At 43.1% G+C, this 20,810-nt stretch overlaps 1 protein-coding gene across 9 annotated transcripts in view; it reads right to left on the minus strand.

Moving 5' to 3' along the window:
• Positions 1–20,810, minus strand: part of pot1 (protection of telomeres 1 homolog) — a 48,041-nt gene that overhangs the window by 10,587 nt on the left and 16,644 nt on the right. For 5 of the 9 annotated variants that reach the window (XM_045705992.1, XM_045705995.1, XM_045705991.1 and 2 more), the window contains 9 exons: positions 19,905–20,032; positions 19,428–19,500; positions 18,246–18,367; positions 16,559–16,666; positions 16,385–16,453; positions 15,887–16,013; positions 11,294–11,424; positions 9,255–9,548; positions 8,253–8,408 (listed from right to left, as the gene is read on the minus strand). In XM_045705992.1, the coding sequence (XP_045561948.1) occupies positions 8,253–8,408; positions 9,255–9,548; positions 11,294–11,424; positions 15,887–16,013; positions 16,385–16,453; positions 16,559–16,666; positions 18,246–18,367; positions 19,428–19,500; positions 19,905–20,018 (1,194 nt within the window). In that variant the 5' untranslated portion in view covers positions 20,019–20,032. The remainder of the gene's footprint in view (positions 1–8,252; positions 8,409–9,254; positions 9,549–11,293; positions 11,425–15,886; positions 16,014–16,384; positions 16,454–16,558; positions 16,667–18,245; positions 18,368–19,427; positions 19,501–19,904; positions 20,033–20,810) is intronic. The other 4 variants (XM_045705994.1, XM_014169996.2, XM_014170000.2 and 1 more) reach the window with 2 other exon arrangements.

The following is a 20,810-nucleotide window of genomic DNA, read 5'->3' on the forward strand; positions in this document are numbered from 1 at the left end:
CAATAATACAGTAGAAAAAGTCTATATACAGTGTGTGCAAATGAGGTAAGATAATAAATAGGCCATGGTGGCGATGTAATTACAATATAGCAATTAAACATTGGAGTGATAGATGTGTGCAAGTAGAGATACTAGGGTGCAAAGGAGCAAGATAAATACATAAATACAGTATGGGGATGAGGTAGTTGGATGGGCTATTTATAGATGGGCTATGTACATGTGCAGATCTGTGAGCTGCTCTGACAGCTGGTGCGTAAAGTTAGTGAGGGAGATATGAGTCTCCAGCTTCAGTGATTTTTGCAGTTCATTCCAGTCATTGGCAGCAGAGAAGTGGAAGGAAAGGCGGCCAAAGGAGGAATTGGCTTTGGGGATGACCAGTGAAATATACCTGCTGGAGTGCGTGCGACGGGTGGGTGCTGCAATGGTGACCAGTGAGCTGAGCTAAGGTGGGGCTTTACCTAGCAAAGACTTGTAGATGACCTGGAGCCAGTGGGTTTGGCAGGGAGTATGAAGCGAGGACCAGCCAACGAGAGCGTACAGGTCGCAGTGGTGGGTAGTATATGAGGCTTGGCACTGTGATAGACTGCATCCAGTTTGTTGAGTAGAGTGTTGGAGGCTATTTTGTAAATGACATCGCTGAAGTCGATGATCGGTAGGATGGTCAGTTTTACGAGGGTATGTTTGGCAACATGAGTGAAGGATGCTTTGTTGCGAAATAGGAAGCCGATTCCAGATATAATTTTGGATTGGAGACGCTTAATATGAGTCTGGAAGGAGAGTTTACAGTCTAACCAGACACCTAGGTATTTGTAGTTGTTCACATATTCTAAGTCAGAACGAGCCAGAGTAGTGATGCTGGACGGGCGGGCAGGTGCGGGCAGCGATCGGTTGAAGATCATGCATTTAGTTTTACTTGCATTTAAAAGCAGTTGGAGGCCACGGAAGGAGAGTTGTATGGCATTGAAGCTCGTTTGGAGGTTAGTTAACCTGTTGGGGCTAGGGGGCAGTATTTTCACAGCCGGATAAAAAACGTACCCGATTTAAACTGGTTACTACTCCTGCCCAGTAACTAGAATATGCATATAATTATTGGCTTTGGATAGAAAACACCCTAAAGTTTCTAAAACTGTTTGAATGGTGTCTGTGAGTATAACAGAACTCATATGGCAGGCCAAAACCTGAGAAGATTCCATGCAGGAAGTGGCCTGTCTGACAAGTTGTGTTTCATCTTGGCTCTTTTTATTGAAGACTGAGGATCTTTGCTATAACGTGACACTTCCTACGGCTCCCATAGGCTCTCAGAGCCCGGGAAAAAGCTGAACGATATCGAGGCAGCCTCTGGCTGAAACACTTTATCGCGTATGGCAAGTGGCCGATCAGAGTACTATGGGCTTAGGCGCGTGCCCGAGTCGACCCCATGCTTTATTTTCTTTCGTCTGTTTACCTAAACGCAGATTCCCGGTCGGAATATTATCGCTTTTTATGAAAAAAAGAAGAAAAAAAAGAAAAATTGCATAAAAATTGATTTTAAACAGCGGTTGACATGCTTCGAAGTACGGTAATGGAATATTTAGAATTTTTTTGTCACGAATTGCGCCATGCTCGTCACCCTTATTTACCCTTTCGGATAGTGTCTTGAACGCACGAACAAAACGCCGCTATTTGGATATAACTATGGATTCTTTTGAACCAAACCAACATTTGGTATTGAAGTAGAAGTCCTGGGAGTGCATTCTGACGAAGACAGCAAAGGTAATAACATTTTTCTTATAGTAAATCTGACTTTGGTGAGTGCTAAACTTGCTGGGTGTCTAAATAGCTAGCCCTGTGATGCCGGGCTATCTACTGAGAAAATTGCAAAATGTGCTTTCACCGAAAAGCTATTTTAAAATCGGACATATCGAGTGCATAGAGGAGTTCTGTATCTATAATTCTTAAAATAATTGTTATGCTTTTTGTGAACGTTTATCGTGAGTAATTTAGTAAATTCACCGGCAGTGTTCGGTGGGAATGCTAGTCACATGCTAGTCACATGCTAATGTAAAAAGCTGGTTTTTGATATAAATATGAACTTGATTGAACAAAACATGCATGTATTGTATAACATAATGTCCTAGGGTTGTCATCTGATGAAGATCATCAAAGGTTAGTGCTACATTTAGCTGTGGTTTGGGTTTATGTGACATTATATGCTAGCTTGAAAAATGGGTGTCTGATTATTTCTGGCTGGGTACTCTGCTGACATAATCTAATGTTTTGCTTTCGTTGTAAAGCCTTTTTGAAATCGGACAGTGTGGTTAGATTAACGAGAGTCTTGTCTTTAATTAAAATGGTGTAAAATAGTCATATGTTTGAAAAATTGAAGTTTTTGCATTTTTGAGGAATTTGAATAACGCGCCACGGGATTACACTGGCTGTTGAGTAGGTCCCACCTAGCCCATAGAGGTTAACACAGTGTCCAAAGAAGGGCCAGAGGTATACAGAATGGTGTCGTCTGCGTAGAGGTGGATCAGAGAATCAACAGCAGCAAGAGTGACATTATTGATGTATACAGAGAAGAGAGTCGGCCCGAGAATTGAACCCTGTGGCACCCCCATAGAGACTGCCAGAGGTCCGGACAACAGGGCCTCCGATTCGACACACTGAACTCTATCTGAGAAGTAGTTGGTGAACCAGGCGAGGCAGTCATTTGAGAAACCAAGGCTGTTGAGTCTGCCGATAAGAATGTGGTGATTGACAGAGTCAAAAGCCTTGGCTAGGTCGATGAATACGGCTGCACAGTATTGTCTCTTATCGATGGCAGTTATGATATCGTTTAGGACCTTGACCGTGGCTGAGGTGCACCCATGACCAGCTCTGAAACCAGATTGCATATCGGAGAAGGTACGGTGGGATTCTAAATGGTTGGTAATCTGTTTGTTAACTTGGCTTTCGAAGACAGAAAGGCAGTGTAGGATAGATATAGGTCTGTAGCAGTTTGGGTCTAGATTGTCTCCCCCTTTGAAGAGGGGGATGACCACGGCAGCTTTCCAATCTTTGGGAATCTCAGACGATATGAAAGAGGTTGAACAGGCTAGTAATAGTAGTTTGCAACAATTCCGGCAGATCATTTTAGAAAAGAGAGGGTCCAGATTGTCTAGCACGGCTGATTTGTAGGGGTCCAGATTTTGCAGCTCTTTCAGAACAGGAAGGAGAAATGGGGGAGGCTTGGGCGAGTTGCTGTGGGGGGGTGCAGGGCTGTTGACCGGGGTAGGGGTAGCCAGGTGGAAAGCATGGCCTGCCGTAGAAAAATGCTTATTGAAATTCTCAATTATAGTGGATTTATCAGTGGTGACAGTGTTTCCTAGCCTCAGAGTGCAGTGTGCAGCTGGGAGGAGGTGCTCTTATTCTCCATGGACTTTAGTGTCCCAGAACTTTTTTGAGTTTGTGCTACAGGATGCAAACTTCTGTTTGAAAAAGCTAACCTTAGCTTTCCTTACTCCCTGTGTATATTGGTTCCTAACTAACCTGAAACGTTGCATATCACAGGGGCTATGCGATGCTAATGCAGCACGCCACAGGATGTTTTTGTGCTGGTTAAGGGCAGTCAGGTCTGGAGTGCACCAAGGGCTATATCTGTTCCTGGCGCAATTTTTTTTTGAATGGGGCATGCTTATTTAAGATGGTGAGGAAGGCACTTTTAAAGAATAACCAGGCATCCTCTACTGACGGGATGAGGTCAATATTATTTTTTCTAGATTTTTTTGTTGTTATTCTGTCTCACTGTTCAAATAAACCTACCATTAAAATTATAGACTGATCATTTCTTTGTCAGTGGGCAAACGTACAAAATCAGCAGGGGATCAAATACTTTTTCCCCTCACTGTAACGATGATCATTATGGCCAAACAGTTCTATTTTTGTTTCATCAGACCAGAGGACATTTCTCCAAAAAGTACGACCTTTGTCCCCATGTGCAGTTGCAAACCGTAGTCTGACTTTATATGGCAGTTTTGGAGCAGTGGCTTCTTCCTTGCTGAGCGTCCTTTCAGGTTATGTCGATACAGGACTCGTTTTACTGTGGATATAGATACTTTTGTACCTGTTTCCTCCAGCATCTTCACAAGGTCCTTTGCTGTTGTTCTGGGATTGATTTGGACTTTTCGCACCAAAGTACATGCATCTCTAGGAGACAGAACGCGTCTCCTTCCTGAGCGGTATGACTGCTGCGTGGTCCTATGGTGTTTATACTTGCACACTATTGTTTGTACAGATGAACGTGGTACATTCAGGCGTTTGGAAATTGCTCCCAAGGATGAACCAGACTTGTGGAGGTCTACAATTTTTTTTCTGAGGTCTTGGCTTATTTCCCCATGATGTCAAGCAAAGAGGCACTGAGTTTGAAGGTAGGCCTTGAAATACATCCACAGGTACACCTCCAATTGACTCAAATTATGTCAATTAGCCTATCAGAAGCTTCTAAAGCCATGACATAATTTTCTGGAATTTTCCAAGCTGGTTCAAGGCACAGTCAACTTAGTGTATGTAAACTTCTGACCCACTGGAATTGTGATACAGTGAATTATAAGTTAAATTATCTGTCTGTAAACAATTGTTGGAAAAATGACTTGTGTCATGCACAAAGTAGATGTCGTAACCGACTTGCCAAAACTATAGTTGTTATCAAGACATTTGTGGAGTGGTTGAAAAACGAGTTTTAATGACTCCAACCTAAGTGTATGTAAACTTCCGACTTCAACTGTATATCTAGGTTTTGCATGTGGAGGAATTGTACTAAGACAGTTGCGGTTTCAGCAGAAAGGGAAATTGGGAGATCCAGAGGTGAGCATTAGTACAGTGTTTGGGTTAACATCTGTGTGAAAGTTTGTGCTGAGAAAGAGAGAAAGGGACATGAGATGACAAACAGATTTTTATTTCTTTTTAGATTTTTTTCTTTTAACTTGGCAAGTCAGTTAAGAATTTGTTCCTATTTACAATGACGGCCTACATCGGCCAAACCCGGACGACGCTGGGCCAATCACGGTCAGTTGTGATACAGCCTCGATAAAGATAAATGAAGGGAGATTCAGGAGAAAACTTAAGAAATGACAGAGGGATAGATGGAAAGGGACAAAGGGAATGTTAGAAAAGAGGAAAGAGGAAACAGATGCAAAGGGATGGGACAAGTGCAGTAAGAGGGAGAGAAAAAGAGAGAGAAGAGAGAGTGGAACAGACCATGCCGCATAATACCATGTCATTTTCAGGTCTGACACGGCATGTTCTCTTTCTGGTCTAAAGACGTAGAAAGATACAGCTGGATTTGCATGATCCCACAGTATCATGACTTTGTGGTCAATGTCATTGGACCCTTACCAGCGGATTAGTAAAGCTGGGGTTCCAATCTGTCCTGCACTTCAGACAAAGCACAAAAGATCAGCCAGTCCCCTGCATGCATAACTCAATGTACTGTAAATGTTGAAAAGTGGGTGACACGTATATGAAACCAGATACCCCCGTGCATATGGTCTACAATGCATAAGAAGTAGAGTGATGACGTATCAGTTGTGTGCTCTATGATGAATGCGTAAGGGTCAATAAGAGTGTGTGTTAACAGCGCCATTGAAAGCTACAGGCCCCATGTTGTCTCACTGTGTAGTCATATCTGTTTGAGTGTGTGGAGAACAGAATGTGGTATCCAGACCGCAACTGAAAGCACCCTGCTGTTTTAGCAGTGGCGAGTGTGTGTGTGTGTGTGTGTGTGTATGTGTGTGTCAGAGACACCATGCTGTGAGGGTGACCACAGGGAAACCATGACGGAGGCGGATCGATTGGGCACTTTTCCTTCTCCTCCCCTCCCAATTCCCCCACTCTTTCTCATTTTCCGTTATCCTAATAACCTCCTTTCTTCTCTAACTAGCCGTCTTCACAAAAGCCGGCTCTGCCAATTTCACACACTATTACTGACGATTCGCCAGAGGAGATTGATAAATGGGGAAATATTTCTATTCACACTCATCTGCCCTGAAAAAGCTTTATTTAGGAGGGTGAATTGATTGATAAGCATTAAATGACTCCTGTCAAATAAATCCTCTTTCGTTTAAGAGGCTATGATATTAAATACTGTATTCCACCTAATCAGAGTAAGTCTGAAATAACAAAATCAAAAAAAGTGTGGAGGATAACATCTTTTTTTGACCTTTTTTTCTCCCAGTTACAACCAAAAGACTGAAATTCAAAATTGTGGAACTTTTTATTCACGTATCCACATAGGATTTGTTTGTGCATGGGTGTATCAAATGAACGTTTATTGGTTGCAAACACAGTTTAGCAGATGTTTTAGCAGGTGCAGCTAAATTCTTGTGTGTGTAGCATAGGTCATCTCTCTGCTGTCACACGGTAATGTTTATCCATGATGAGAGACAGTTAGGCCAGTGGACAGCAGTGATGAGTGGTTCACCACAATATATAACAGATACATAATCCCTGTTCTGTATCACAGAAGCAGGTAGCCTAGCGGTTAAGAGCGTTGGTGCAGTAACCTAAAGGTCGCTGGTTCGAATCCCCGAGTGAGAGAAAAAAAATGGTCAATGAGCCCTTGAGCAAGGCACTTAACCCTAATTGCTCCTGTAAGTCACCCTGGATAAGAGCTTCTGCTAAATGACCAAAAAATGTAAATCAAAATAATACATGCACAATAAGCACACAGTGAGAATAATGCAAAATATGATTTAGTGAAGTATTATTGTAACAGAAGAACTGTTAATTGAAAGTGCCATTTAACGACTCATACAATGGAACACCATAAGCACTAGGTGAAAACCACATCCGAGAAAGAGCTGAGCAGTGATGAAGAACGGTCAGACGGACTGCATTGAGGAAACACACAGTAATCATGATGGTGCAAAACAAAACAAAATGGAAAACAATGGAGCAGAGGAAAAAGACTGAAGGAATGCAAACAGAGAACATGACAGGAGTGAGGAAATCAACCAAAAAGGAGAATGAGAAAGACAGGAATTAAGAAAAGAAAGCAGATCTCCAGATTGATCAGGAGACGAATGAGACCTGAGAGTGATGAAGAATGGACAGATACTGATGATAGTGACGGAGTTGAAATGAATGGCGATCTCCAGACTGAGGGAGGGAGAAAGAGTGATCTGAGAGGCCAGCAGGCAAACCTAATGTTGAGGTAAGACAAGACATTATAACAGGGACTCCGACACCAAAATCTATGTCAAATGTAAACCAACTCCATGATACAAATTCATCTTAGATTGGAGTTATCATTGACTTTTAAGCTTGTGATACTGTACATACTTGTACAAAAATGTAGGTCGACCTGTATTCTACAGAGTTTGGCAAAATGGGTAGTTTGCACAGTTTGGTAAAAGCAGAATATTGTTTTCCTTTGTGACAGAAGGGTTTTGTCTTATCATCCTTAATAAAATAGCACAATGTGAAACCACTTCTTCTTAATCAAGAGAGCATTGACTGTAGCTACACATAACACAACATGTTACTCAATGCATTGGTCTAGGCTAGGGGTTGTTGATGGAGATGACCCCGATGAGTCCTACAGATGACCCCGATGAGTCCTACAGACGAGAAGTTGAGTGTGTGAGGACAGGCCACCCTGGTGACAAGAGGAATCTTGTCGGAGTGGGTTAACAAATTATGCAATCACGCAACCATATGCTAATAGCGCCCATCTCCACTGATAAGGATGATCGCTAAGGCAGAGGATCAAAGCTTTGCTGCTTCTGTCAAGCAGAAAGACAGAATTATACATTCAGGAAGGGTGGAGAAGGAGAGAGTAAGAAATGGAACGTGTGAGAAAGCGATGCATATTGTAGCATTTTAAATATTCATCGCTATTATTGTCAGCAGGGGAAATGAGGGGGAAGAAAGTAAAACAGATTTGCCTGAGGCGCTGTAAAAAGCAAAGAACTCAAGAGTTTGTGTTTTGAAGGAGAACACAGTGAACTATTAGAAGACGAGAGAGAGAGAGAAACTGCGTCATTGAATTAAGGCACGACGCAGCAGAAACAGCCCGTGGCAAAACCTTCAGGTGTTGATGTAGTGACAGGGCACTAATGCTTTATTATTTTTTTTACCTTCCCTCCCGATCTCTGTGTAATCACACAGCCATGTAGCCTACCGTCACGGACTGGTAGGCCTGTATTTCAAAGTCAAACCATTGGATTGACAATGAGCACAAAGTACCTGATGTGGTTTTCCGTCCCACATTGCTGAGCAAGTCTGTGACCACTCACCTTAAACTGCCGGGCGACCTCTACATGGTTGTCGTAGACCAAGACGTTGGCTGTGAGGTTTGCCATGTCCTTGGACAACGTGGGACTTCCTTCAAGAGTGTTAGGCTCCACAAATACATCCAGCAGGGGGTGAGGGCACTTTGATCCATCCCAAACCTGGAGAAAGAAAAAGGTTGATAATTTTTTACTTACACAGAGGGAGAGAGAAAGAGTGAACAAGACAGACAGCCAAAAACTGAAGAGGAAGACAACACAACAACTACAAAACAAGTCAACGACTCAAGTTGTCAACTGCCATACAAAATGTCTACGTGTAAAAAATTCAAGAATGGAAACAATGCGCTACAAAGTGAGAACAAATAAAAAGGAGGGCATCACAAGATGTCCCCCCAGGCACTAGTAATCTTTACCGCAAATGTCACGTTGTCATCCCAACACAGGAGGGTCATGGGCCTCCAGTTCTGTGGTTTATCACCGCGTCATTAATCACAATAAGGATCTTATGTAAACATACATGACTATTATTAAACTGAGTGGAGTGGCATCCCAATGAGGACAAATTCCCTGAGGGTTGACACGGTTCCTACCTCATAATGAGTATGTTCTTTGGCATAAAGTGTCAACACTCACAACCGCATCATTGCACTAAGCCCTTGTCTTTTTACGTCCTCATATATATTTCAAACTGTATAAGCAGGGAGATGAAGTGCTCGCAGATATAAGTAGAAAAGAAAAAACGTCTTCCCTGCCTTTGCCACAAACTGTTAAGAGGGATGCTCAAAGACATACACTAGCCTAAATCAGAAAAGCTTTTCTCATCATTATGCTTTTGCTAAATGTCAAACCTTTTATTCACTGTACACCAAGGTAGCCATCCGATGACCAAAATATTTTCCACTGGATTTCCAGAGTTTCCTAGCTACCTGATTCAATACAATAAAACAAACTGACAGGTCCAGACAGTCGCTAAAGAAGTGGAAAAAGGTTAGTCATGGTTCTTACCTTCAACAGGGTGCAGCTGCTGTCCACAGGGGCTTTAGCCAGCAGTTGGCAGGTCAGGTCAAAGTAAGTCTTGGGCTGTACTGCCGACAGGGGTACACAGGGCTCGGCAGGAACCAGCGACTGGTTGGCCGCCCACGTGCGCAGGGCCTCCACGACCTGGCAGTCTTCCTCCCCAAATTTGAAGGACCCGCTGGAGGTACGAGGGACCACGGGACTGCCTACCATTCCATCAAAGGTGACCACGGAGAAACCATGGCTGGTCAAAAGGCTAATGGCTCCATTAAAAAGCTGGGTCTGAGTGAGAAAGAGATTTGAGCTTTTTGACTGGATAATCTCAAACATTCCAGCAAGGCTCACATCCTAAATATCAGTTCATTTCAAATTACAATAAGGTCAGAATCAATCTTGGGCAAGTCCACAGTAAGAGTGATGCTGAGACTAAGATTTTTCACTTTAAAATAATGTCAAACAAAAACCAATGATTGCAAAGTTAAACAAACCATCCAACTCTACGCACAAGGATGACCTTTCATAATTTCCACAGAAAATTTTACAGATACAAGGTTTGGTAACAGAATGACGGCACCAACTGCACAAACCGTTATTCTGTTACCAAACGTTGCATCTGCACTGCTCTTCAAGTAAATGTGTTTTAGTAAACTGTTCAGTTAAAGTAGTCCTTGTGGCCTCCCGAGTGGCACAGGGGTCTAACATGCAGACCACACAATTTACACATACCCACACTGCTCGCTCACGTGCACCAACAAGCGTCTGCGTTGCCATGCTCTAAAATAGAATATAAGTCAGTTCTATTTGTGACACTGAACACCTCACAAGTCCTGCCTCTCCCATCTCCTCATTGGTTTATAGAAGCATATACCCACGTGCCATCTCCTCATTGGTTATACCCACGTGGGTGATTGAAAGATGAACTGAGGTCGGTCGGTCAGTCAGTCAGTTGTGGTGATACACTTTATTATAAAAGTTAGATGTCAATCGCCATATAAAGGTCCAAAAAAAGAAAAAGCCTGGAAGGAGGAGAGATGACTAGAAATGATTCGGGTTGACCGTTTTATGTGTGGATTTATTGTTGGAGTATAGGACCTTGTGCATTTCAGGTAAAATAACAACTCAACGTTTATATCCCAGGACAAATTTGCTAGCAACAGCAATCTAGCTAAATAGGACAAATTAGCTAGCAACTGCAAGCTAGTTAGCTAAATTGCCGTGAATGTTTAATGCTTTTCGACCTGTCCCCAAAATAATATAATTGGTTCAGAGTTTGTTTTGATATTTTAACCTGCGTGTCGTGATCGCGTTTGGTGTGGGGGGACAAAATCAATTTGAGCACGGTGGCGCACGCGTCCGGTTTGGGCATGGTGTAAGGCACTGCATCGCAGTGCTTGAGTCATCACTATAGACCTGGGTTCGATCCCAGGCTGTGTAACAGCTGAACGTGACCGAGAGACCCATGAGGCGGCGCACAATTGGCCCAGCGTCTTCCGGGTTAGGGGAGGGTTTGCCGGGTGCCTGCAAGCTGACTATGGTCGCCAGATGGGCTGGTGTTTCCTCCCGACACATTGGTGTGGCTGTCTTCCGGGTTAAGCAAGCAGTGCGGCTTGGCAGGGTCATGTTTCAGATGACGCATGGCTTTCAACCTTCGCCTCTCCCGAGTCCGTAGGGGAGTTGCAGCGATGGGACAAGACTGTAACTACCAATTGGATATCACGAAAAAGGGGTAAAAGTACAACAAAAAGTAGTCCTTATGGTTTGTTTAACTTTGCAATCATTGGTTCGTGTTTGGCATACAATTTTAAAAAGTGACAAATCTGATTCTCAGCATCACTCATTTACATTTTAGTCACTTAGCAGACGGTCTTATCCAGAGCAACTTACAGGAACAATTAGGGTTAAATGCCTTGTTTAAGGGTACATTGACAAATTGTTCACCTAGTCAGCTCAGGGATTCGAACCAGCGACCTTCCGGTTGCTGGCCCAAAGCTCTTAACTGATAGGCTACCTGCTGATCACACATTTACCTTGACTCTGTGTAGGCGTATGATGTCTCCCATTTTGAAGATTTTAGGGTGTTCCTCGAGCTTGTCACAAAAGATGGTACAGCCCACTTTTTTATTTGATTGGTCTGTAATCTTCAGTGTGGAGCAGTAATCTATGGGGGATAGAAATCGGGACCATTGTCAGATCAGATTCCAGATATGGCCTATGGTCTGCTGAATACTGAGACGGCCCTAGTATACACATCTCATTGCAATGTGATTTGAGACAGCCCAAAATGGTTGCTTACTTTAAACATACTTTGACCGCAGCTTTCAAAAGGCAAGGTTCTCAACCTTCTTATGCTCCCAACAAAAGCCCTTCTAATGCAGTGTTTCTCAACTCTGGTCCGTGAATACCCTCAACGGTAAACCTTATTTTAGAGCCCAGACAATCACACCTGATTAAACTAGTCATCAAACCCTTGACTACTTGAATCAAGTGTGTTTATTTGGGTCTACAACAATGTGTACTTTTGGGGTACTCGAGGATTAGAATGCTGAGAAACATTGCTCTATTGGAAGTGATTTGGCTCATTTAAATTAGTCTGTGGGTACAAGGGCCATTGAATGCTGCAATACAGTACAGGTCCACCCACAAAGACAATTTGATTGTAGAGCTGGAATGCGGTTTACTGCAAAGCAGCACACAATGTAAGAAATACAATGTGGTGCATCGCCGTCAAATCTGCAGCAACTGCGTGATGCCATCGCGTCTCCATGTGGAACATGTCCGACTTGTAGAATCAATGCCCAAAATAATTCAGGCTGTTCTGGCGGTAAAGGGGGGTCTGACCCGGTACTAGATGGGTGTACCTAATAAACGGTATATAATAACATCAGATTCCTAGGCCGAGGGTTTGTAAGGGGTCTGGCTAACTCCTAACTCTGTGTTCTCTTCGCTGTATAGTCAAGTGGTTGGCGTCAACCAGGCTAGGTAAGGGGCTCATCCATCTGCCACCCCACCAGTGTCTCAACTGATGGATTCCCTTAATATCTCCCTTCTGCTGCCACTAGGATTCAGTAGCATGACAATACATGGTCAGTTAATGCTGTACTACTAACATTTATTTATTTATTCATTCATTACTCAATCCAGTTTGGTTTAAGGGGGGGAACTCTTTGTTTGAGGCTCCCACAAACAAAAAGGACCCCAAGTTACACTGTTAGCAGGTTTTGCGAGACGCACAAGAAAATGTGAATTGGAAAGCCATGGACGTATTACTGTCATTCAATATTGAGCTCTTTCTTTCATTACGGTACTTCCCGAGACAAGAGGGGTTCAGAGATAACTACTAACCGACTGTCCCCTCAGGTCAAAAACAAGGCATAAATGGCTTGGCTCGTAAACGTCGTGCTCCTCGAAGCATATCAAGTCAGTGGGGCTTGCCATGTAAACGCCTTGTGAAAATAAGCAGAGCAAAGCCCTGACCACATAAGAATAATAATTTTGTAAGGTACTTCCACATTAAAATGGTAAATGTTACAAGTTGGATCACACAAACAGATTACAGCTTTGCAAAGCATTAACACATGCTTTGCTCAGGCCCCATTTTACCATATTAAGATCAGTTAACTATACTTAAGCAATAAGGCCCGAGGGGGTGTGGTATATGGCCAATATACCATGGGTAAGTGCTGTTCTTATGTACAACGCAACGCAGAGCCCTTAGCCATGGTATATTGACCATATACCTCAAACCCCCGAGGTGCCTTATTGCTATTATAAAGTGGTTACCAACGTAATTAGAGCAGTAAAAATAAATGTTTGTCATACTTGTGGTACAGTACACAAAAGTATTCACCCCCCTTCGCATTTTTCCTATTTTGTTTCATTACAACCTGTAATTTAAATGGATTTTTATTTTTATTTAATGTAATGGACATACACAAAATAGTCCAAATTGGTGAAGTGAACTGAAAAAAATTACTTGTTTCAAAAATTTCAAAAAAAGTGTTGCGTGCATATGTATTCACCCCTTTGCTATGAAGTCCCTAAATAAGATCTGGTGCAAGCAATTACCTTCAGAAGTCACATAATTTGTTTTAAAAAAAAGTCCACCTGTGTCCAATATAAGTGTCACATGATGATCTCATGATCTCAGATCATTACACAGCGCACCATTAAATCCATTATTAAAAAATGGAAAGAATATGGCAACACAGCAAACCTGCCAAGAGGGCCACCCACCAAAACTCACAGACCAGGCAAGGAAGGCATTAATCAGAGGCAACAAAGAGAACAAAGATAACACTGAAGGGGCTGCAAAGCTCCACAGCGGAGATTGGAGTATCTGTTCATAGGACCACTTTAAGCCATACACTCCACCACAGAGCTGGGCTTTACGGAAGTGGCCAGAAAAAAGCCATTGCTTAAAGAAAAAAATAAGCAAACACGTTTGGTGTTTGCCAAAAAGCATGTGGGAGACTCCCCAAACATATGGAAGAAGGTACTCTGGTCAGATTAGACTAAAATGTTGCTTTTTGGCCATCGAGGAAAATGCTATGTCTGGCGCAAACCCAACACCTCTCATAACCCGGAGAACACCCGGAGAACAGTGAAGCATGGTGGTGGCAGCATCATGCTATGGGGATGTTTTTCCCATCGGCAGGGAATGGGAAACTGGTCAGCATTGAAGGAATGATGGATGGCACTAAATACTGGGAATTTCTTGAGGGAAACCTGTTTCAGTCTTACAGAGATTTGAGACTGGGACGGAGGTTCACCTTCCAGCAGGACAATGACCCTAAGCATACTGCTAAAGCAACACTCGACTGGTTTAAGGGGAAACATTTAAATGTCTTGGAATGACCTCGTCAAAGCCCAGACCTCAATCCAATTGAGAATCTGTGGTATGATTTAAAGATTGCTGTACACCAGCGGAATCCATCCAACTTGAAGGAGCTGGAGCAGTTTTGCCTTGAATGGGCAAAAGTCCCAGTGGCTAGATGTGCCAAGCTTATAGAGACATACCCCAAGAGACTTGCAGCTGTAATTGCTGCAAAAGGTGTCTTTACAAAGTATTGACTTTGGGGGGGGGGTAGTTATGCACGCTCAAGTTCTGTTTTGTTGTCTTATTTCTTGTTTATTTCACAATAAAACATATTTTGCATCTTCAAAGTGGTAGGTCTGTTGTTTAAATCAAATGATACAACCCCCCCAAAAATCTATTTTAATTCCAGGTTGTAAGGAAACAAAATAGGAAAAATGCCATGGGGGGAGGTGAATACTTTCGCAAGCCACTGTATACCACGGCTGTCAGCCAGTCAGCATTCAGGGCTCGAACCAACCTGTTTATAATTGCTTTTTTGCCATTTGCATCACAGGCACTTGCATTCAAAATGGATCTTTCATGCAGAGTAATCCCTCCAGACACAATAAAGAACCAACTTCTCCATTCTGGGCCACTGATTCAATTGGACAAGATGGCCCAGCACATTGTACAGTACATCAAAATCAAGTCAGATATCTACAGGGTTGGTTGAGTGGGATGAGGATTGATTTTTTACCACTTTATGTCAGCTTGCATGACAAAATCTAATGCTCGATCAATGCTTAGGGTGTGTTAAGGCAGAGATTAACCGCACGAAGACTCAGTGACTGTGGTTTAATACAGGGTGCTGTAATTTACCTTGTAATTTTTACAATGTGTTTATATTGTACAATTTAAAAAAGTCATTGGTTTGGAATAGTAGCAATAAAGAGCAGACACTGTAAATGTTGAGTATCCGGTTGTTCTGTTCTGGAGATTATTGGACAACCATAACAAAACCATTGGTGATAAAAGAGTTGGAGAAGCTGGAGATGAGGAATATTAGGTGGATATGAGAGGGGGAGAGAAGGAGAAGAAAAGAGGAGAAAAGGAAGAGAGGATAAGGAGAGGAGAACAAGAAAGGAGTCAGAGAATAGGTGCTATGAGGACAGGATAGGACAGAGTATGTTCGTATAACAGCAAAAGAGCGAGGTTCCCTTACCTCGGACAACTGCTCAGTGTCCTTCTGCGCTTTCTACAGTGAGTTTTTTCTTCTTCTGTGTGAACAAACCTCGCCACACTGCCCGACTCCCGGCAAGGGCAGACCAGTTAAAAAGGCAGTCGCAGCACTTCCAAGTCAAAGGTCGCGAGTCGAAGGGCTAAGCAACGCCGCAAGGACTCATATGTACCCTATGATGTTGGGTGCTTAGAGAGGGTGCAGAGAGAGGTCCTCGTTTTCCCATTGCCAGCCTCCACCTCACCTCCCCCGCCCGCCAAACCCTACGCCTCTACAAATGCTTGTTTAATGAGATCACAGTACAGTAACCCCCACCCAACCTACCCTGGATGACACCACCTAGACACACCAACAAACCCCTTATTATCTCGCAGCAGCAGGTCAGGGGGTCCAGTAGTCATAGCAACCAGCCTGTTGGTTGAATATGGACTTCAAAGTGCTTTGCTGAGTAGGAAGTGTGTCCTTTTCTGCCTGTAGAGTATCTTAGCACAGAGCCAACACCTTGAACTGAGCTCAACATGGGGCTGGTGGAATATCAGCATATTTGTCTATACCATGTTAGTGCATTTGCAGGGCAGGTTGACCTACCTGTCCCCTTGGTTCGGAATGGCTGCTTGAAGAAGGTGACCACAGCGTAGACATTCACCACTACCCCAGGCTTCAGGTCGCTCAGTGGGACGTAGGTGTACTTAACCACCTTCGCTGCCTTAGTGACCTGAAGACAAACACTACTGCATTACCATTCAGGATCAGACAACAATTTAAGTAAAGAGAGAATGTCTATTTGTAAATGACTTCAGAGAGAACAACAGTCAGTTGTAAAGACTGGATATGGTCAGTCTCTAAATTGATCTAGTGGACAGAGTAAAATTGTTTTGGGATCAGTAAGAGTGATTTAAGTGGAAGGGCCATAGGCCAGCTATTTGACATGTATTCAGTATCAAAAAGATCCTGCAAAACATGACACACGCAGGTTCACATTGGGATAAACATCTGATGACATGAGATTTTTCAGACAGGCACAATACGGCATCTGACAGCCTCCATAAAACCAAGGCCTTTGAGCCAATGAGTTCACAGACTGACCTCAGTGCTGGCTGGAGAGGTTCTTTTGCGGGGTACAGATGCTCTCGAGCTTACAGTAGATGGCCACACCTAGGACACAGAGAAAAAGATTTCAGAAAACTAAGGGCACATTTTATTAAACCCTCCCTTTAATTAAAAACCAACGTAGGAACTCCTCCCTGAATATGTACTCACATACATCCAGGCATCATCTCCAGCTAGCTGCAGGTTACAGGCATGGAGCTTGTCTTTTTGAGCTGTGGGAGAATTGCCCACAGTGAAGCCAGTCACCAGCAGCATGTCCTGGGGGAACAAACGCATGCAACTGAGACAGAGAGAGCTATGTGGTGTGGTGAGAAAGTGAGAGGCGAGATAACACTGCGGCCCCCCCCAAACGAAAAGAAATAATAATAAACGATGTAAAATAGCATTGACTTATATTAAACCTATCTGGGATACTTGGGATGTCCCTAACCTAACTCTTACCCTAACCTTAACCAACCATTTAAAACTGAATGGGGTAGGGAAGTCGCAAGGATAGCACAGACTGTTTAATATAGCAGATGTTGTGGTAAGAAATACAGGCTTGTGAGTAATATGCTACACTCAAAATAGAGATAAGCCAGTTGTATTTTGCTTGGGGAGCAGTGTGTGACTGCCCTCCAAATGGTTTAACAGTGTTCTCTGACATAACTCATACAGCAGACAAAGGGAAGGAAGAGATACAAAGTAATCATGTTACAGTGGATTAAACAAACCATTGTTTGACAGAGTACTCTACAGCCATGATAGCCAATCCCTTTTCCCGCTACATCTGCTCAGAATGTGATGATTCTTCTCCTCTCAGGGGTGTTCTGAGACAATAGGTCAGACATGTCTAACACTGGTGCATCACTCAGCTCATTCAACTTTGTCAGTGCATTGGTCTTAAACGACATGGATGCCTGAATCCTATCATTGGTTTTGAGTGTCATTTTAATCAAGGTTAATAAAAAGATTTGCTGATCAGTCACCACCGTTAGAGAGCATGTCAACACTGCTACAGAGAGAGCATGTAGGACGTCAACACAATTACAGACTAGAGGACATAAACCACCAAAATGACTAACATCCCTATGTTTTTGCACTTAACAAGAGTCTGTCTGATCCCCAGACTCTGAATAGCATCCCTAAGATCAAACTGTTGACTTAATCTACTTCAATGTAGACGATAATTGCGTAAGAACTCGCTCCACAAGGAAGACGCTCTCTCTCATTGGGAGTGTTGCAATTTTGCTCACAATGACCAGCAGCTAACGCAAAAATCATCTCCTTTGAAGATTATACCACTCCTCAAAGCAATATGGGACTGAGGATAAGCATGCAGTTACAATATGGAACTGAGGATAAGCATGCAGTTACAATATGGAACTGAGGATAAGCATGCAGTTACAATATGAAACTGAGGATAAGCATGCAGTTACAATATGAAACTGTGGATAAGCATGCAGTTACAATATGGAACTGTGGATAAGCATGCAGTTACAATATGGAACTGAGGATAAGCATGCAGTTACAATATGGAACTGTGGATAAGCATGCAGTTACAATATGGAACTGTGGATAAGCATGCAGTTACAATATGGAACTGTGGATAAGCATGCAGTTACAATATGGAACTGTGGATAAGCATGCAGTTACAATATGGAACTGTGGATAAGCATGCAGTTACAAGTGAATTACAAAATGCAGCGTTATATTCTGTCAGAGAACACAGCCACCAACACCACTAACGTCCATTACATTCCAATTAAGATTTTTGTGCCCACTTCCTCAGTAAGTACAAATCAGGGCCATTATTACACTGTGTTTGAGATCCTATAGGGAATGGTCGGAGACCTACCCCTTGACTGACAGATTCGGAGTAGTCCTTTGCCAGCGCACCAAACAGGATGATATTGATGGATGAGTGTTCCGGGGACATGTTCTGTTGGGAGTCTTCTTCTGACGGAGGCAGAGACAACTCTTAAGCAGAAGATAGTGTACACACGCAGCAAATTTGACAGATGCAAGACATATACAGAAAATACCTCAGAGCCTGTATGGCTTTATAAGGCTATTCTCTTATTAGGGCTACAGTTCAATTCATGTCACCCAACTCCTCTCTGCACAAGGTGCAATTTCAAAATTGGATAGAGGGTAATCAGTTTTCCTGTCAGTCATTGCATATCTTAGAGAGCTATAATTTGTCCGAAATGTCCAGATCAACTAGCCCATGTCAGCTAATGTTTTTCAGCCCATAGATTTTGTAGCAATGTTTGGGTCACTCAAATATCACATGAACACACATTGGACATGGCAAAATGTGTAGAATTGCAGGAAATAGGCTTTAAACCTGCAACATATTCTCTCCACCAACAAGAGGGGTGTGAATAGTTTGTGTCACGAACAGTGCCTGTGCCCATAGAAATAGACGTGGCATGCGAGGGGGGAGGGAGGTTCCCCAGTGCAGGAAGGGGGGCCTGAGTGAAAAAGTTGCTCTAAAAGGACAATGCAATCAGCATCTCTGAAATGCTCTGTACACTACTAAGACAATTAGCACTTCCCTATAATTCCAACCGCTCTGGGTTGTGTAAATGTCAGCAGAAGAACACAAAGTGAAAAACATTATCAAAAAATAGCACTGATCATTCTGTCACGACTGACAATTGCTGTGGTAATACAATTATTACACAAGACAAGGAAACAAGGCATATTTCAAATGGGTTTGAAGTACTGTATTAACAAGCGAGATAACTCTCTCTGAATAAGCAGTGCTGCTGTATGAATGTTAATCATAATGCAGAGGGATAAATGTAGCATGGACGACACAACAAAGAAGAAATGGCCTTTTTCGACAATCCTATTAAGATCCATTCCAGCTGAACGGCTTACAGTGGGAGTGAGACAATCGAGCCAGCTGAGATCTAACACAGCCAGCTACATGCCCTCCAAGGAAATTCCACCAATACATGATTGGGCAGTCACTCCTTCATTGTATAGGCGTACATCCTTCTGGGCCTAAATGTTTTCTCATATACAATACCTTGAATCACAGTCTTCAGGACATAGTTGTCTTCTCCCATGGATACCAATGGCCCTTTGTGAACTACTCTCCCCTGGCAGAATAGCAGAAAAATAAAAAACATTAGATGAATGGTAAAACATAAAATCGATGAGTGTCATATCGGTCAAGTCCACAAGCCAATTAGCACATAACTCCCTTACACAGAAAATGGAGGATGGGGAGTGAATTTGTTGTTCATTGCTTTGTCTGCTTTACAATCATCTGCCAATAGTGTACTTGAAAGAAGGTACTTGAAAGAAGGAGTAAAAAAAAACATCAACTAAAAAATGAACTGTGGAGAAAGGAACATGGATAAATAGTCAGAGAAAGGAGAGTGAAAAAGAAAAGCAGGCAGTGGAAGACAGGAGCGAGAATGCAAGAAAGGGAGAAGAGGGGGATTTATGGAGATATAAGAAACGAAGCGTAGCGGAAGGGTTTGACCTGACCGAGACACACCTTCACAGTCTTGCCAGTGCAGTCTGAGGTAGGGCTGAGGAGTGGAATGGAGATCCTCTGGAGTTGAGCGGGAACCTGGGTGCCGGGCCCGTCCTTGACCACAAGGACAGGCATTACTTCAAGAATACCTGATGAAAAACATACATTTACATTTTAGTCAATTAGCAGATGCTCTTATCCAGGGCTACTTACAGGAGCAATTAGGGTTAAGCGCCTTGCTCAAGGGCACATAGACAGATGGTTCGAATCCCTGAGCTGACTAGGTGAACAAACAACCTCTCGGTTACTGGCCCAACACTCTTAACCTCTGGGATAGCTATACACTATGTAGCCTATTAGCACAGAAATAACAGACATCTGTTCCAAAAAAATAGGCCGACAATGTAATGACTAAACTTCAAAATACAACTGACGCATCAACAAGCAAAAAGGTGTATGTTTATTTTCCCCAGGCAGTTGACTGAGAACACATTCTCATTTACAGCAACGACCTGGGGAACAGTTACAGGATAAACAAATGAGCCAATTGGAAGCTGGGGATAATTAGGCGGCCATGATGGTATGAGGGCCAGATTGGGAATTTAGCCAGGACACCGGGGTTAACACCCCTACTCTTACGATAAGTGCAATGGGATATTTAGTGACTAAAGAGAGTCAGGACATCACTGCCCTGGGGCATTTGGATATTTTTATTTTAGACCAGAGGAAAGAGTGCCTCCTACTGGCCCTCAACGCCCCTTCCAGCAGCATCTGGTCTCCCCCATCAAGGGACCAACCAGGACGAACCCTGCTTAGCTTCGGAGGCAAGCCAGCAGTGGGAAGCAGGGTGGTATGCTGCTGGCATATCACAAAAGCCTTAGCGAGGGACACAGGAGAGTTGTTTTAGATGCGTTCCCAGCAGGTGCT

Source organism: Salmo salar, chromosome ssa23 (assembly GCF_905237065.1).
Source record: "Salmo salar chromosome ssa23, Ssal_v3.1, whole genome shotgun sequence".
Taxonomy (NCBI): Eukaryota; Metazoa; Chordata; class Actinopteri; order Salmoniformes; family Salmonidae; genus Salmo; species Salmo salar.